General features: G+C 46.2%; 1 protein-coding gene across 1 annotated transcript in view; it reads left to right on the top strand.

Moving 5' to 3' along the window:
• nphs1 (NPHS1 adhesion molecule, nephrin) overlaps positions 1 to 15,702 on the top strand; it is a 265,377-nt gene that overhangs the window by 189,755 nt on the left and 59,920 nt on the right. The window contains exon 17 of the mRNA XM_060897686.1: positions 12,840 to 12,961. Coding sequence (XP_060753669.1) covers positions 12,840 to 12,961 — 122 coding nt within the window. The remainder of the gene's footprint in view (positions 1 to 12,839; positions 12,962 to 15,702) is intronic.

The raw sequence follows: 15,702 nt of genomic DNA on the forward strand, positions 1-15,702 counted from the left end.
AATACGAGGCATTGGGTACGCGTCAAATTTAGACACCACATTGACTTTTCTATAGTCCACACAGAACCGGACCGACCCGTCAGCCTTGGGAACCAAGACCACCGGGCTGCTCCAGTCACTGTGGGACTCCTCGATGACGCCCATTTCGAGCATGGCCTCGAGTTCTTCCTGAACCACGTTTTTCTTGTGTTCAGGCAGTCTGTAAGGGTGGCTGTGCACTACTACTCCCGGGGGCATCTCAATGTGGTGTTCTATGAGGTGGGTGCGGCCGGGCAGGGGCGAGAACACGTCAGAAAATTCAGTTTGCAACTGGGCTACCTCTGTGAGCTGGGTTGGGGAGAGGTGGTCTCCACAGGGGACCGGAGCAGTGGGCAATGTCAAGTTTCCCTTTTGAACCTCCGGCCCCAGCTCTGCCTTCTCTGGAACCACCGACACCAACACCACAGGGACCTCCTCATTCCAAAGTTTTAACAGATTGAGGTGGTAAATCTGTAACGCCCCACCCCTGTCCGTTCGCCTCACCTCATAGTCGACATCCCCAACTCGCCGTGTGACCTCAAAAGGTCCTTGCCACCTGGCGATTAATTTGGAGCTCGACGTGGGCAACAGCATGAGTACTTTATCTCCCGGTGTGAACTCCCTAAGGTGCGTGCCCCTGTTGTACAGACGGACTTGACATTCTTGGGCCTGCCGCAAATTCTCCTGGGTTAAGTATGTGAGGGTGTGGAGTTTGGCGCGCAAGTCGATAATATACTGAATTTCATTTTTACTTGTTGAAGGTCCCTCCTCCCAATTTTCCCACAGCACATCTAGAATGCCACGTGGCTTACGCCCATATAATAATTAAAATGGGGAGAACCCCGTGGAGGCTTGTGGGACCTCTCGCACTGCGAATAACAGGGGCTTGAGCCATTTATCTCAGTTGCGTGCATCCTCGCTTACAAATTTTTTAATTATGGTTTTCAGGGTGTGGTTGAACCATTCAACTAAGCCATCCGTTTGTGGGTGATAAATGCTGGTGCGGATAGGCTTAATTCCCAGTAACCCATACAGTTCGCGCAGTTTGCGTGACATAAACGAAGTGCCTTGATCAGTCAGAATCTCTTTGGGGATTCCGACTCAGGAGATGATGTGGAAGAGTGCTTCCGCAATACTACGTGCTGAGATATTGTAGAGAGGCACTGCTTCTGGATATCACATTGCATAGTCCACCAGAACTAAAATAAAGCGATACCCTCGTGTTGACCGATCTAATGGCCTGACGAGATCCATCCCAATTCTTTTGAATGGGGTCTTGATTAATGGCAGAGGGCACAAAGGCGCTTTTGGAATGGCTGTTGGATTTACTAACTGGCATTCGTGGCACGCCGTACACCACCTACGGACATCGACGCGAATCCCTGGCCAATAGAACTGGGCCATTATTCGGGCTAGTGTCTTATCCTGCACTAAGTGTCCAGCTATGGGATTAAAGTGAGCCGCCTGGAATATAGATTCCCAGTGGCTCTTTGAGATTAAAAGCTGTGTGATCTGATCCTTCGCCTGAGTGTCCTGCGTCACTCGGTATAATCTATCCTTAAAAATGGAGAAATAGGGGAAAGATGGGGTGGCGTTTGGCTGGAGCGTTTGACCATCGATCACTCTCACTTGGTCAAACTCATGCCGCAGAGTCTCATCTCGTGACTGCTTAAACGGGAAATCCGCAAGGGATTTCCCGAGAGAGGGAGGAGGAGCCTGCTGCTCACTCTGACACGGTGGTGACGTGGACGGCTCTGTGACAGCTGCTCCCGCCAAAGCCACACCGGGACCTCCCCCCGCTAAATTATGGCAGGCCCCACTCTTCACTAAATGTGTCATTAATTCCCCAAATCCTGGCCAATCAGTCCCCAAAATTATCGACTGGGTGAGGCGAGGATTAACTGCCGCCTGTACTCTAAATTTCTCCCCTCAAAATAGAATGTGGACCGGCACTAAAGGGTAGTTGTGAACATCCCCGTCAACACCTTCACCAATTGTGTTCTCCCCAATGCCTCATCTTGCACCAGGCTTTGGTGGATTGAGGTCTGATTTTAGCCAGAGTCCACCAAAGCCTGATAAATATCCCCTTGGATACTCACCGGTATGCAATTTGCTCCGGCCCAATCCAGGGCAGTCCCAGGCACGTCGGGGATCTGGACCACCGTGCCCACCTCCATCGCTGAGCACTGATGCTGGAGGTGCCCTGGCTCCCCGCAGTGCCAGCAAACCAGTCCAGGCTTTCTCTCTGCACCGGTGTTCGGGAGATCACTCACCTGAGGGGGAGAAGACACAGACACGGAAGTAGGAAACAGTAGGACACCACAGGTGCGGCGGGCCGGCTGGGGTGGAGCTGGCCCCCGCCCCTGCGGTGGGGGAATGGGGTGAGGATGAGGAACAGAAGGGAGGAGAGAGACAGAGGGGAGGGAAGAAGGGGAGACATGCTGTCCTGCTGTCAGAACGGCCGCCATATGATCCTCCACCAACTCAATGGCCTGATCCAGCAAGGCCGGGCGATGGCACTGGACCCACTCTGCAGTTCCTTCCGGAAGTCAAGCGACGAATTGCTCCAGCGTCACCAGATCGATGATTCCCTTGGCGTTGTGGTTGTCGGCCCTCAGCCACCGCCGGCAGGCATCCCGGAGTTGCTGGCCAAACACGAACGGCCGGCCGACCTCCTCCAGGCGCAGCGCGCGGAAGTGCTGCCGCTGCTGCTCCGGGATGCGACCCACGCGCTGGAGGACGGCCCTGCAGAGGTCCGCATAGACCAGCTGGCTGTCGGCGGGGAGCTGTAGCGCGGCCAGCTGCGCCTCACCCGTTAGCAGGGGGAGGAAGTGCACCGCGCGCTGTTCCACCAGCCAACTCCACGCCTCGGCTGCCTGCTCGAAAAGAGTGAGGAAGGCTTCGGGGTCGTCCTGTGGACCCATCTTCGTTAGGGTGAGGTGGGAAGGGTCCGCGGCAGTGGTGATCGGGGCCCCCGCCGACACGAGCAGGTGCCGGAACGCCTGGCGATCTTCCTGTTGCGCCAGCACCAGGGCTTCGAAGCGCTGTTCTTGTTCCTTCCGGAGGGTGATCAGTGCCTGGTGCTGGCTCTGTTGGGCTGTGGCAAGGGCATGGACCAGGTCCTGAAAGGGGGAGGACTCCATATGGCTGTTCCCTTCTGCACTATCCCGGGTTTCAGCACCACTGTAGAATTATACCAGGTGGGTGGAGCACAGAAGCACAGCAGGCCAGACCTGAGTTCTCAATAACTCTTTTATTTTAGCTTTTCAGCTTTTATATTCACTCATATATATATATATATATATATATATATATATATATACACACACACACACACACACACGTGTTCTGGTCGGGAGAGCTCCCTTCCTCTGCGCTCCCTCTCCTCTTATAGGGCGCGGTCACTGGGGAAGACACACAAACACAGGTTAATTCCCTTCAGGTGCAGTGATTCTGCCACTTACCTTCCTTGACTCCGCCCTCCCTTCACAGACCGACACGCCCCCGCTGCCACATCCTAAAAGTAGACAAAGAGAACCCAGTTAAACAAATGAGACAAAAATATTATACTTGGCCATTGGTTTATTGAAGAAAATGATCCAATATTACATATTTGTGAGTGGCAAAAGTATGTGAACCTTTATTTCAGTATCTGTTGTGACCCCCTTGTGCAGCAATAACTGCAACTAAACATTTCCAGTAACTGTTGATCAGTCCTGCACACCAGCTTGGAGGAATTTTAGCCCATTCCTCTGTACAGAACAGCTTCAACTCTGGGATGTTGGTGGATTTCCTCACATGAACTGCTCACTTCAGGTCCTTCCACAACATTTCATTTGGATTAAGGTCAGGACTTTGACTTGGCCATTCCAAAACATTAACTTTATTCTTCTTCACCATTCTTTCGTAGAACGACTTGTGTGCTTAGGGTCGTTGTCTTGCTGCATGACCCACCTTCTCTTGAGATTCAGTTAATGAACAGATGTCCTGACATTTTCCTTTAGAATTCACTGGTATAATTAAGAATGTATTGTTCCATCAATGATGGCAAGCCATCCTGGCCCAGATGCAGCAAAACAGGCCCAAGCCATGATACTACCACCACCATGTTTCACAGATGGGATAAGGTTCTTATGCTGGAATGCAGTGTTTTCCTTTCTCCAAACATAACACTTCTCATTTAAAGCAAAAAGTTCTATTTTGGTCTCATCCATCCACAAAACATTTTTTCCAATAGCCTTCTGGCTTGTCCACATGATCTTTGGCAAACTGCAGATGAGCAGCAATGTTATTTTTGGAGAGCAGTGGCTTTCTCCTTGCAACCCTGCCATGCACATCATTGTTGTTCAGTGTTCTCCTGATGGTGGACATATGAACATTAACATTAGCCAATGTGAGAGAGGCGTTCAGTTGCTTAGAAATGACCCTGGGTTCCTTTGTGACCTTGCCGACTATTACATGCCTTGCTCTTGGAGTGATCTTTGTTGGTCGACCACTCCTGGGAAGGGTAACCATGGTCTTGAATTTCCTCCCTTTGTACACAATCTGTCTGACTGTGGATTGCGAAGTCCAAACTCTTTAGAGATGGTTCTGTAACCTTTTCCAGCCTGGTGAGCATCAACAACGCTTTTTCTGAGGTCCTCAGAAATCTCCTTTGTTCATGCCATGATACACTTCCACAAACATGTGTTGTGAAGATTAGACTTTGATAGATCCCTGTTCTTTAAATAAAACAGGGTGCCCACTCACACCTGATTGTCATCCCATTGATTGAAAACACCTGACTCTAAGTTCACCTTCAAATTAACTGCTAATCCTAGAAGTTCACATACTTTTGCCACTCCCAGATATGTAATATTGGATCATTTTCCTCAATAAATAAATGACCAAGTATAATATTTTTGTCTCATTTATTTAAGTGGGTTCCCTTTATCTACTTTTAGGACTTGCATGAAAATCTGATGATGTTTTAGGTCATATTTATGCAGAAATATAAAAAATTCTAAAGGGTTCACAAACTTTCAAGCACCACTGTACCTACTCAGTGCATGGCATGCAGCCTTTATATACTCTCCTGCTGTCTTCAGGAGGGTGAATGTGCACACTATCATTAGCGGTTGTCAGCCACGCTACATTAAGCTGTTCCTTCCCTCGTGTGTGTGCTAGGTGCTGTTTTCTGCTGGTGGTGCTGAACCGCTGCTGCTGAGTTTCGATGCATGAGGAGGGGCGCTGTTCTTTCAACACCACAGCAGTGGTGCAGTGAGGAGCACTTGCAGAGAGGGAGAAGACAGCTGCTGGCCTTCCGTCATTACATTGCCTCCACCTCAGCTCCGAGCTGGCTGTCAGAGAAGACTGTGCCCAGAGCATGTGCCATTGGGAGAAGCTGTCTGTATTGCCATTGTGGACTCCTTCCTGATGTTGTACCTGGAACTAGAAGCCCTGGAGAGAGAGAAACTGGCGGGTTATTTTATGGTTGCATTTTTTTTTTGCCATCTACTGAAGTGGGACATGGTCGGTAACAAGGGTGAAGTGTCTTCCTGTTAAGTAGCTCCCCCGTGGCCCATTTGATGGTGATGGCTTCTCACTCCACTGCTGCATACCTCTGCTCTTTAAGTGTCAGCTTCCAGCTGATGTACATTATGTGGTGCTCTTCTCCCTCAAACTTTTGCAACAGCATGGCTCCTAAGCCAGTCTCTGATGCATCCGTTTGCACCAGGAAAGGACATTAGAAGTTGTGGTTTCTTTGGAATGGTGAGCTTCTGAGAATGGCTTTGAGGGCCTGGAATGCTTTTACAGCTGAGGAGTCTAGCAGACTTTCTTGCACTCTCCCTTCCTGGTGAGATTTGAGAGGGGGGAAGCCACAGAGGGAAAATTAAGCATGAAGTGCCGGTAGTAGCTAGTTAGCCACAAGAAGGCACTTACTTGTTTCTTGGTGGTAGGCCAGGGGTAGTTGTGGACAGATTCAGTTTTCTTTTGTTGTGGCTTCAGGAGACCGCAGCTGATGCAGTACCCCAGGTACTGTGCCTTGGTCAGCCCCAGATGACATTTTTTGGGTTCAACATCAGTCCCATATTGTGGAATCTGCCCAGCACTTCCCTGAGGTGGTGGAGGCGACCTGGCCAGTTGTTGGAGTGAATGACTATGCCATCCAGGTAAGCCATGGTGTAGGAGCAAGGGGGTCTCACGACAATGTCCATCAGCCTCTGGAAAATCACAGGTGCTCCATGGAGCCTGAAAGATAGGACCCAGTATTGGCAGTGCCCAGAGTTGGTGCTGAAGGCCATTTTGGGCCATGCCTCTTTGGAGAGGTCTATCTGCCAGTACCCTTTGGTAAGCTCGAGGGTGGATATGAATCAGGCCCATTCTAGGTGCATTATGAGGTCTTCCACTCATGGCAGGGGGTAGCTGTCAAACTCCAATACCTCGTTCAGCCTCTGGACGTTGTTGCAAAGCCAGAGGCTTCCGTTGGGCTTGGGCATGATGACAATGGGGCTGGGCCAGGGGCTGGTGGATTCCTTGATGAGGCCCCTCCAGCAGCATCTGGGCTACTTCTACCTCTATAGCTTGACAGTGGGCCTCTGGGACTCGGTAAGGCCACTGTCCAATGACTACTCCAGCAGGGGCCTTGAACTCATGTTGTGACAGTTGGGTCTGCCTGGACTCTGCAGAGAATATGTCTCTGAACTGATCCTCCAATTCTTGCAACTCTTACAGTTTGGCATATGTCAATTCCTCTCACATGTGGACCTACTCTGGCTTGGCCAGAGCTGAGGAGGGAACAGGAAAGGTTGAGAGTGCCAGCACCAGTTAAGTCCAACATTTTAGAAGGCTGATGTGGTAGTGCTGGGTGGGGGCTCTCTTACCTGGCTTCTGCAGGGAGTAGTTCATATGACCTACTTGCTCCTGGCTGGCATAGGGGCCTTGCCAGCGGGTGAGGAACTTTCAACTCACATTTGGGAGGAGCAGGAGCACATGATTGCCAGGCTGAAACTCGCCAGGTTGGACTGGTTGATTGTAGGCTCACTTCTGCTGTCTCTGGGCTACCTGTATTATGCTCCTGTATGAAGCGGGCCACCTGCTCAATCCACTCTTGCATTTCTTGGACATCGTCAATGAGGGAGTGGAAAGAGGATAGCTACTCCTCCCAGGCTTCCTTGATGGTATCCAATAGGCCCCTGGGCCATTTGTGGAACAAGAGCTAGAAATGTGTGAACCCTGTAGAGGCCTGAGGAGTCTCCTGCAGGGCGAGGAGGAAGGGGAGGAGTAGGTTCCAGTTTCACCCAGCTTCATCTACCACCCTTTTCAACATGTGCTTGAGAGTTTGGTTGAATTGCTTCACCCGACCATTGGTCTGAGGGTGATAGACTGAGGTCTTGAGGCCTTTGAACTACAGCAGCTGACATGGGTCCCCCATGGATGTGGAGGTTAAGGGGGTGCCCTGGTCTGTGAGCAGGTCCTTGGGGATTCTGACCTGGCTGAAGAAGAGCATCAGTTCCCTAGCAATGTTCCTGGACGTGGCTTTGTGGAGAGGGATGGCCTCTGGGTACCAAGTGGCATAGTTGACAATCACCAAGATGGATTTGTGGCTTTGGGCAGACTTAGGCAGTAGCCCTATGAGAGCCATGTCCACTGGAATTAATGGGGCAATGCTGGCAGAAGTTGTGGACCTTGGCCACCATTCCTGGCCAGTGGAACTGGTCCCGGATCTTCTTCAGTGTGTTTTGGGGTCCCAGATGGCCGCATAGTAAGTGAAAGTGGGTCAGGTGCATAATGTTGTCAATATTGGTCCTAGATATGATGAGGAGATCACAGTGCTCACTCTGGCAGCTACAGTGTTAAGATAGGAACCCTCTTTTCACCATAAAGTAGGTCACAGGCAGTCCATGGTTGGGGTGCAGGTTCTCCCCTTCAACCTGTAGCATCTGGCCCCAGTAATGATTCAGCCTGTCATCCACCTTTTGTTCCTTCCCAAAGTTTCCTTCCCTCAATGCCTGCTGAGACAGAGAAGAGAGAGGGTCAGTGGGGAGGGAGGGCTCACCTTAGGCTTTGGCTTCCACAGCTGGTGGCTCTCCTTCAGCCAGGAATGTGGTCCCAGGAGTGGTTGGAAGGGCACATTGTTTCTGCTGCTGCCTCTCCAGCCTTCTGGAGCTCCTATTTTTCCTTCATCTCTCCAACATACCCATAGAGGCATGAAACTCCAGCCAGTCTCTGCCTACAAGGAGAGGCACAGGAAGATTGGGAATCAGACCAACCAATCACCTATTCTATTCCTTATCCAGATCTCTGTGGCAGGGACCTCTCTCACACCCAAATGTACACAGGTGACAGCCAGGCTTTCAGAGGGTTGGGTGGTCTGAGACAGAGCTGAGGAACAAGCCAGGGTAATAGTGCTCCCCAAATAAAACAGTGCTGGCAGTGGGATGCCATCCAGTGTGAGGATGAGAGTGGGAGCTCATTGTTAGCATTGAGCTTGGTGAAGAGGCACTGAGCATCTCGGGCTAGGTCAGGGAGGGGACTGCAGCTGTGGTCGGTATGTTTTTCAGGCTCAGGAGCTCCTGAGTCATGGTGTGTAGGCCATGGGCCAGCTCCTGAAACAGCTGCTCGTGCTGTACACTGACATCCATGAGGTGCCTCACCACTGGGTCCATATCTGGGGCACCTGAGTCTGCATCACTTGCCTGCATTCTCCACCAGTGTAGTGCCCTCTGGTGACAGGATGTGACATAGACACAGGGATAAAGGTGTGAGGTGAAAAAAAGGTGCTCTATTATTTTTGTTTGTTTTGTGGAGTCAGCCAGTTGGTGAGAGGAGAGAGGTTCAATGTGGAGGAACTGTGCTGAAGGATGCCAGGGTGTGAAGAATGGTAAGCACTTCTTAGACGTGCAGGGGAGCAGCTTTGTAATTTTCCCAGTCAGGAAGAGCGTCATCTGAACTGCTATCTGCTGGCAGAGAACACAGCAAGATGTAGCATTCGGAAGGACATACCCACTCAGTATATGGCATGTAGCCTTTACATACTGTCCCATTGTGTCCTTGAAGGGGAATGCACAAATGCCGTCATTAATGGCTGCTAGCTGCACTGCATTAAGCTGCACCTCTTCTCTTGGGTGTGCTAGGCTTGGTTTTCTGCCCATGGTGCTGAACTGTTGCTGCTGAGTTTCAGTGCTCAAGGTAGGGCATTGTCTTTTCAGTACCATGACAGCAGTGCAGTGAGGAACACCTGCAGAAATGGAGAAAACGGCTGCCGGCCCACTATCATTACAGTACAAAGTATAAATTTTCAGTTTTACTCAGGTTAAATACAAATCCCTGAAAATGATACATAATCATAAGAAGAAAACACAATCATATAAAATTGTTCCACCTCCAGCCAATTGTCTGTAAGCATGATATTCAAATACATTTCGTTCGATTTTTCTTTTTCAGTTTTAATTTGAATCAGGATCAAATTATATCATGATTTCTCAAACATATATATATATATATATATATATATATATATATATATATATATATACACACACTACAAAAACAATCAATCAATCTGTTTAAATGACCAATGGCTGCTTGTTTGTTTCCATCTTGAATAGTCATAAACAAAGGTACACACTGTAACCCCAAACTTTAACCCCACTCAACCTTAACTTTCGTATCTTTTCATACGTTGTGTCATGTGAGTTATTAATTTGTAGCTGTATTTGAATTAATGCATCAAATGGATGAAAATCTATTAGGGTCTTTTGGTTACTACTGTAGATGCAACCTTAATTATTACTTGTATGGATGGAAAATTTATTCTGATGGTTTAAACAAAGAAAGAGAAACAAAAAGAGAGAGAGTGCACGAGAGCTCATGCTACTGACCTGCAATTCCCTCTTTAATGATTTAATAACAGCTTTGTACCAAAACTAGGCCTACATGTTCTTGAAAATCCTCTATCACTAATGGATCCCTGCGTCCTGCTACAATAGCGCCTGACAGTGCAACACTTTCATTATGTATGGAGTGCTTTAATAGCTTTTACAGATGGCCCTGTTTTCCATGCAGGACTTCCTATTTTCTCTGTCTGAGACAATGGGAAGCATCTGAAGGAGTGTGTCAACATCTGAGAGCTTACACAAGTACTAATGGGCTGCTTTTCTCAAGGCTATGAGCTGAATGGGAGCTGAGAGGAGATGGGGAGAGAGAGAGAGAGAGAGAGAGAGAGAGAGAGAGAGAGAGAAAGAGATCAGACCAGCATACTCATTTTAAAGTGCATATCACGGGTAAATTCAGAAGCAAGATCAATGTAATTCTCCTATTTTATATTAAACTTTGGTCAAATATCTGTCACAATTTGCATTTTGTGCAATTTTTTTACCTTGCGCAATACCAGAAAAATTCAGTTGAAATCAAGCCATTTGAGGCGAATTCATCCGCCTCTGAAAAAACTTGGCATTTGGATCTCCCGGCAAACATTGATTTTCATGACGTCACTTGCGGAATGCCTCCTTCTGAATCCTACATCAGCGCTGGTTTGTTTATGAGAAAACGACCTGGCGGTTTTCTGCAAATTTCTTCAACGTTATCATGTAATTATTAAAATGGTTAACAGATGTATCATAAGAGGGTGTAGCAACACCAATATTGATGGGATTAGTACTCATCGTTTTCCAAAAGACCGGACAATGAGAGAGAAATGGGAGCGCTTCGTGTGAGGCACCCGGAAAAATTGGCTACATGCTACAGACTACAGCATTATTTGTGGTGCTCACTTCACAAGGCCCGATGACTTTGAGAACTATTTGCAGTGGGAAATGGGCTTCGCAAGGCAACTTGATCTGAAAAAGGATGCAGTTCCATCTGTCAGAATGCCCAAAGCAACACCATCTCCATCTGTGTCAGCGTCACCAAAGGAGCCAGCCGTGTTCGTCTCCCCTGACAGAAGGTGAAGTGCCACATCCACTGAGGCCCTCGAAGCCGAGGACCAAGCAGAGCCGAGAAAAAGACCAAGAAAATCAGCAATTCACAAGTTGACTGTTGCCAGGGTAAGAAATAATTCTGACATCTCATTATATTCTTCATCCAAAGGTGAAGTAACATTGCGCTCAGGTGACAATTCCATATTTCAATGCAAAATCACTAGCTGCTAAACTTGGTCTACACAGGCTGTGCACTGAAACCGTGCAAACTCTCGCACCCTGCTGGCGGTTCCGCAGGTGACGTCACGAATCTGGCTCCAGACTCCCTTGGGATTTTTCCAGACGTGTTTTGTTATTTTATTTTTATCTGGTGTAGACAGATGGCCTTGTGCAAAATTACCCTTCTGGATGAGTGTGTAAAGGGACATACTTTCATATTAAAAAAAAAAAACGAAATTGGTCCAGGATATGCACTTTAAGGCTTTTGAAGCGTAAGTGCTGCAGAACATCTGCAGCTCCCTTTTTAACCCTTGGAGAAAATAAAATATTTCACTTATAATGATAGATAGATAGATAGATAGATAGATAGATAGATAGATAGATAGATAGATAGATAGATAGATAGATAGATAGATAGATAGATAGATAGATAGATAGATAGATAGATAGATAGATGCAAAAGACTTGAGTGGAATTCAAGTGGCAGTGCAGTGTAACCATTGTAAACAATAAAATGAATAGGGATATACTTTATGTATGGAGTGAATATGAGAAAAGGAAAGAAAAGAGACAAATGAATCCAAATAAAGTGGCAGTGAAGATGGATATGAATTGTGGATAGTGGTAAAGTTCAACTATTATCCAATGAGCTAATCTTAAGATGGGAGTAAAATGAAAATAAATTAATCATGCATTAAAAATAACAAGTTCAAAATAAATGAATCGTGAAATAATCACCAGTGGGAAAAAAAAAAAAACATGCACGATGTGTGAAGAGTTGACATGAAAAATGTGTGAAAGATAATGAAATGTTTAAAACCCACATGTGTAAAATGTCCATTATGTTTCATAGAACATTTTTGTGAAGAGATTTTCAGAGTCTCCAGCATCAGTGCTTTGTAGCAGTAAGATATGTAAGAAGTATAGCAGCGACATTAAGTATTCAGGACGAAGGTTTCTTAGTAACATAAACTGTAGTTTTTCTCTAATTTGTTTCAACAGAGAGAGAGAAAAAATTATGCTGGTGAGGGAATGATGTTTATAGCTGCTATAGTGTAAGTGATAACAGGAAGTAACTTGTTTCATGGACATTCCACATCAAAGATAACTATAAATGCATAAAAATAAAATGTTTGTTCAAAAATAGTGCTGGAAAATGGTGGTATAAGAGGAATAAAAGACTGCAGGACTTCAGGGTGGTAGCATTAACTCGGCTTGATGTGAGGCCACATCACACCATACAAAGACTAAATTTTACTCATCTCATCTCATTATCTCTAGCCGCTTTATCCTGTTCTACAGGGTCGCAGGCAAGCTGGAGCCTATCCCAGCTGACTACAGGCGAAAGGCGGGGTACACCCTGGACAAGTTGCCAGGTCATCACAGGGCTGACACATAGACACAGACAACCATTCACACTCACATTCACACCTACGGTCAATTTAGAGTCACCAGTTAACCTAACCTGCATGTCTTTGGACTGTGGGGGAAACCGGAGCACCCGGAGGAAACCCACGCGGACACGGGGAGAACATGCAAACTCCGCACAGAAAGGCCCTCACCGGCCACGGGGCTCGAACCTGGACCTTCTTGCTGTGACGCGACAGCGCTAACCACTACACCACCGTGCCGCCCCTGAATTTTACTATAATATTAAAATTAATTGTACTCAGCCAGTGTGTTCATCTTTCTTTTTTATAGATTCCCCCAGCGTTAAGATGAAGATGGATCCTGTGCATGTGAACATCGGAGACACTGCAGATCTGTTTTGCATTGCTGACGCCAATCCTGTTACTGATGGCATGTTTTCTTGGAAGTGGCTGGTGAGACACTGCCACATGCTTCATTAGTTACAGTATTTATCCTACAGCTTTCCCTTATATACTTTGTTTAATGTGTAAAAGGCTTGTTTAAAGTTTAAATGTTCTATTTGCCAATTGTATTATTCCTTAATATTCATATCCTTCATAATACATTGTGCACGTGTTTGTCAGACCATGACAGCATGCTGAAAATAAAATTAATATTAATTATTGCTTTCCTTATTTTTCCCAACCCTTCCTCCATGTATTTGAATAATATCCTCTGTCTATGTCTCTCTCCATCACTTTCAGTGCCTCTCTCTTTCTCCTCATCACCTCCTCCTCTTTCTCTTTGTGTTCTCCTGCTCTCACTGTAACGCTGGCACTCTTTAGTGAGAGGACGTGCTATATTTCACTGCCATAAGTGTGCTCCAAGTGCCTCACCCTTTCTGCACTCTTCCTTCTCCATCCCAAATGGAGAAAAATAGCTTTCATTAAAGCAGCTTTGCCACAGGCTACATTCGTCAGTGTTAGTTCAGGCTGTGCCGTTTTAGTGCAATTTTTTTTTTCGTTTCCTGTCCAAAGTTCACAACCGCTGTGCTTTCTGATATTATAAGAGACCATTCTTAATCATGAAGGTCTGCTTGTGAGAGACATATATGACCATGCCTGTGAAGAGGCACAGACTTTGCTACTTAGTCATTGCTTTCAGGATGTCAACTCATTGAGGTAACTGAAAAGCAGAGAGGCAGATGGTAAAAAAAAGGCAAAGATTGGCAAATGTATTTTATTAATCTGTAAATATTTCAGACTACAGTAGAGGAAGTCAATACTATATTCAAGTGAAAGGCTACATTTGGAAGTGTCTTTTTTTTTTGCTTTCATTGGACAATTAAAGTAATATAAAAATTACTTTACATGCAGTGGCAAGGTGTGTGTGGCTGTTCCCACAGTTATTGTTGTTGTTCTTTAAAGCTACATAAAGTGTCAATAAAATCCTTGATCTGTGGCACAGTGAATCCTGTTGTGACCATCACTTTTGGAGTCACGGGTTGCACATCACTCAAACACTCATTTAGTTTAGATTCAAATAGAGTCAGATCAGTGGCACATGCCAGAGGCCAAATCAAGACTTGTTTTCACAAAACATAGTGGAAAACCCTTCCAGACACTGTTGTAGACATTCTCCATTCCATCATTTAGCAATAACAAGCTTCCATGTCATGCTATACAATATTAATCTTTGCGGAGCAAATAAAACAAACCACAAATATTGATGTCCTGAATCATCCATCCATCCATTTATAAGCACTTATCCTTCAGGGTCATAGGGGAATTTGGAGCCAATCCCAGCTGATATCAAGGTACACCCTGGGCAGGTCGCCAATCTATCACAGAGCTAATGCAGAGACGAACAACCATTCACATTCACACCAATGGGCAATCCTTGACTTGCAAGTGATGTCAAAGCAAAATAGAAACCTGGATGTCGGTCATGTTGGTGGATATACAAATGTGGGGTCAAGCGATATTCCATACAAAACAATCATGCGTATGCAACTCCCTTTATTTTTTCCACTGCTTTAAGCATTCTTTTAGCTATACCATATCTTTTTGCTGTATATGGTTGTGGTCACAGCAGTACTCGTGACCGTGGCACATTCCGATTTTTTAGAATTCTGTCCGTGATTTGGAAAGAGGGCGAGGAGTCTCTGAGGCTTAATACAGAGAGGAGACGAGGGGATCAGGACACTTCATCCAATTACAATTCCGTCCAAAGCCTTTTTCATACGAACTATCAATTATTTTATATTTCAGGAACGGTATTCTGGGATTTGTGAACGAAAACCCTGCGAGAGCGTTGTTTGGTGCCTAAAGATTTAACATGATCCAGCCAGTTTTAAAAATTAATAACTCAGCCAGGGGAGCTCGCAATGAAGCCAAATTTTACAGGCCCCTCCCTCTAAGCCTCCCCCTTTGAAAGAGCTTGGTCTCGGGTTGGTAGGACAGTGCCTCAGCCTGGGATTCACAAATGAATCCCCCACAAGAGCGCTGCTCGGCGCCTAAAGAGTTAATATGATCCATACTACGGCACTCATTTGCTTTATAAAAATGTGTTTTGCTTCAGTCAAATTCCACTGGGAATTTCAAATACCTGTAATATAAAATAATTGATAGTGCATATGAAAAAGGCTTTGGATGAAATGTCTTAATTATTGGAGAAAAAGGCATTGGACGAAATGACCTGTATTCGTACTTGATGATCGGTAGAAGTGTCTTATATTCAGAAAAGTCTGACTTTTTTAAATAATATGGGTCAAAACCACACATATCTATCTTCGCTCAATCATTCAAATCGTGGTAATACTGAAAAACTTCAGCATTGTTTACAAACACGCTTTCAGTGGCTTCCATCCTAGTTGCTTTGTATATCCACCATCATGGCGGACACTCATGACATAGCACATTTTGATCACGTGATTGCAAGTCATCTATTTAGTCAGTCAGTTGGTCGGGTTCAATGCCCGAACTGATGATCACATCATCAGTTTTTCTTTGGCTAATCAGACACAAGGTACGCCACCACTCTTGCCGGAGCGGTTGGGGGTTAGGTGCCTTGCTCAAGGGCACTTAAGTCAAGCCTGCTAGTCTGGGGAATTGAACCAGCAACCTTTTGGTCCCAAAGCTGTTTCTCTAACCATTAGGCCATGACTTCCCCCAATCTATTTAGAGTAGCCAGTTGACCTAAAGCGCATGTCTTT

Source organism: Neoarius graeffei, chromosome 17 (assembly GCF_027579695.1).
Source record: "Neoarius graeffei isolate fNeoGra1 chromosome 17, fNeoGra1.pri, whole genome shotgun sequence".
Taxonomy (NCBI): Eukaryota; Metazoa; Chordata; class Actinopteri; order Siluriformes; family Ariidae; genus Neoarius; species Neoarius graeffei.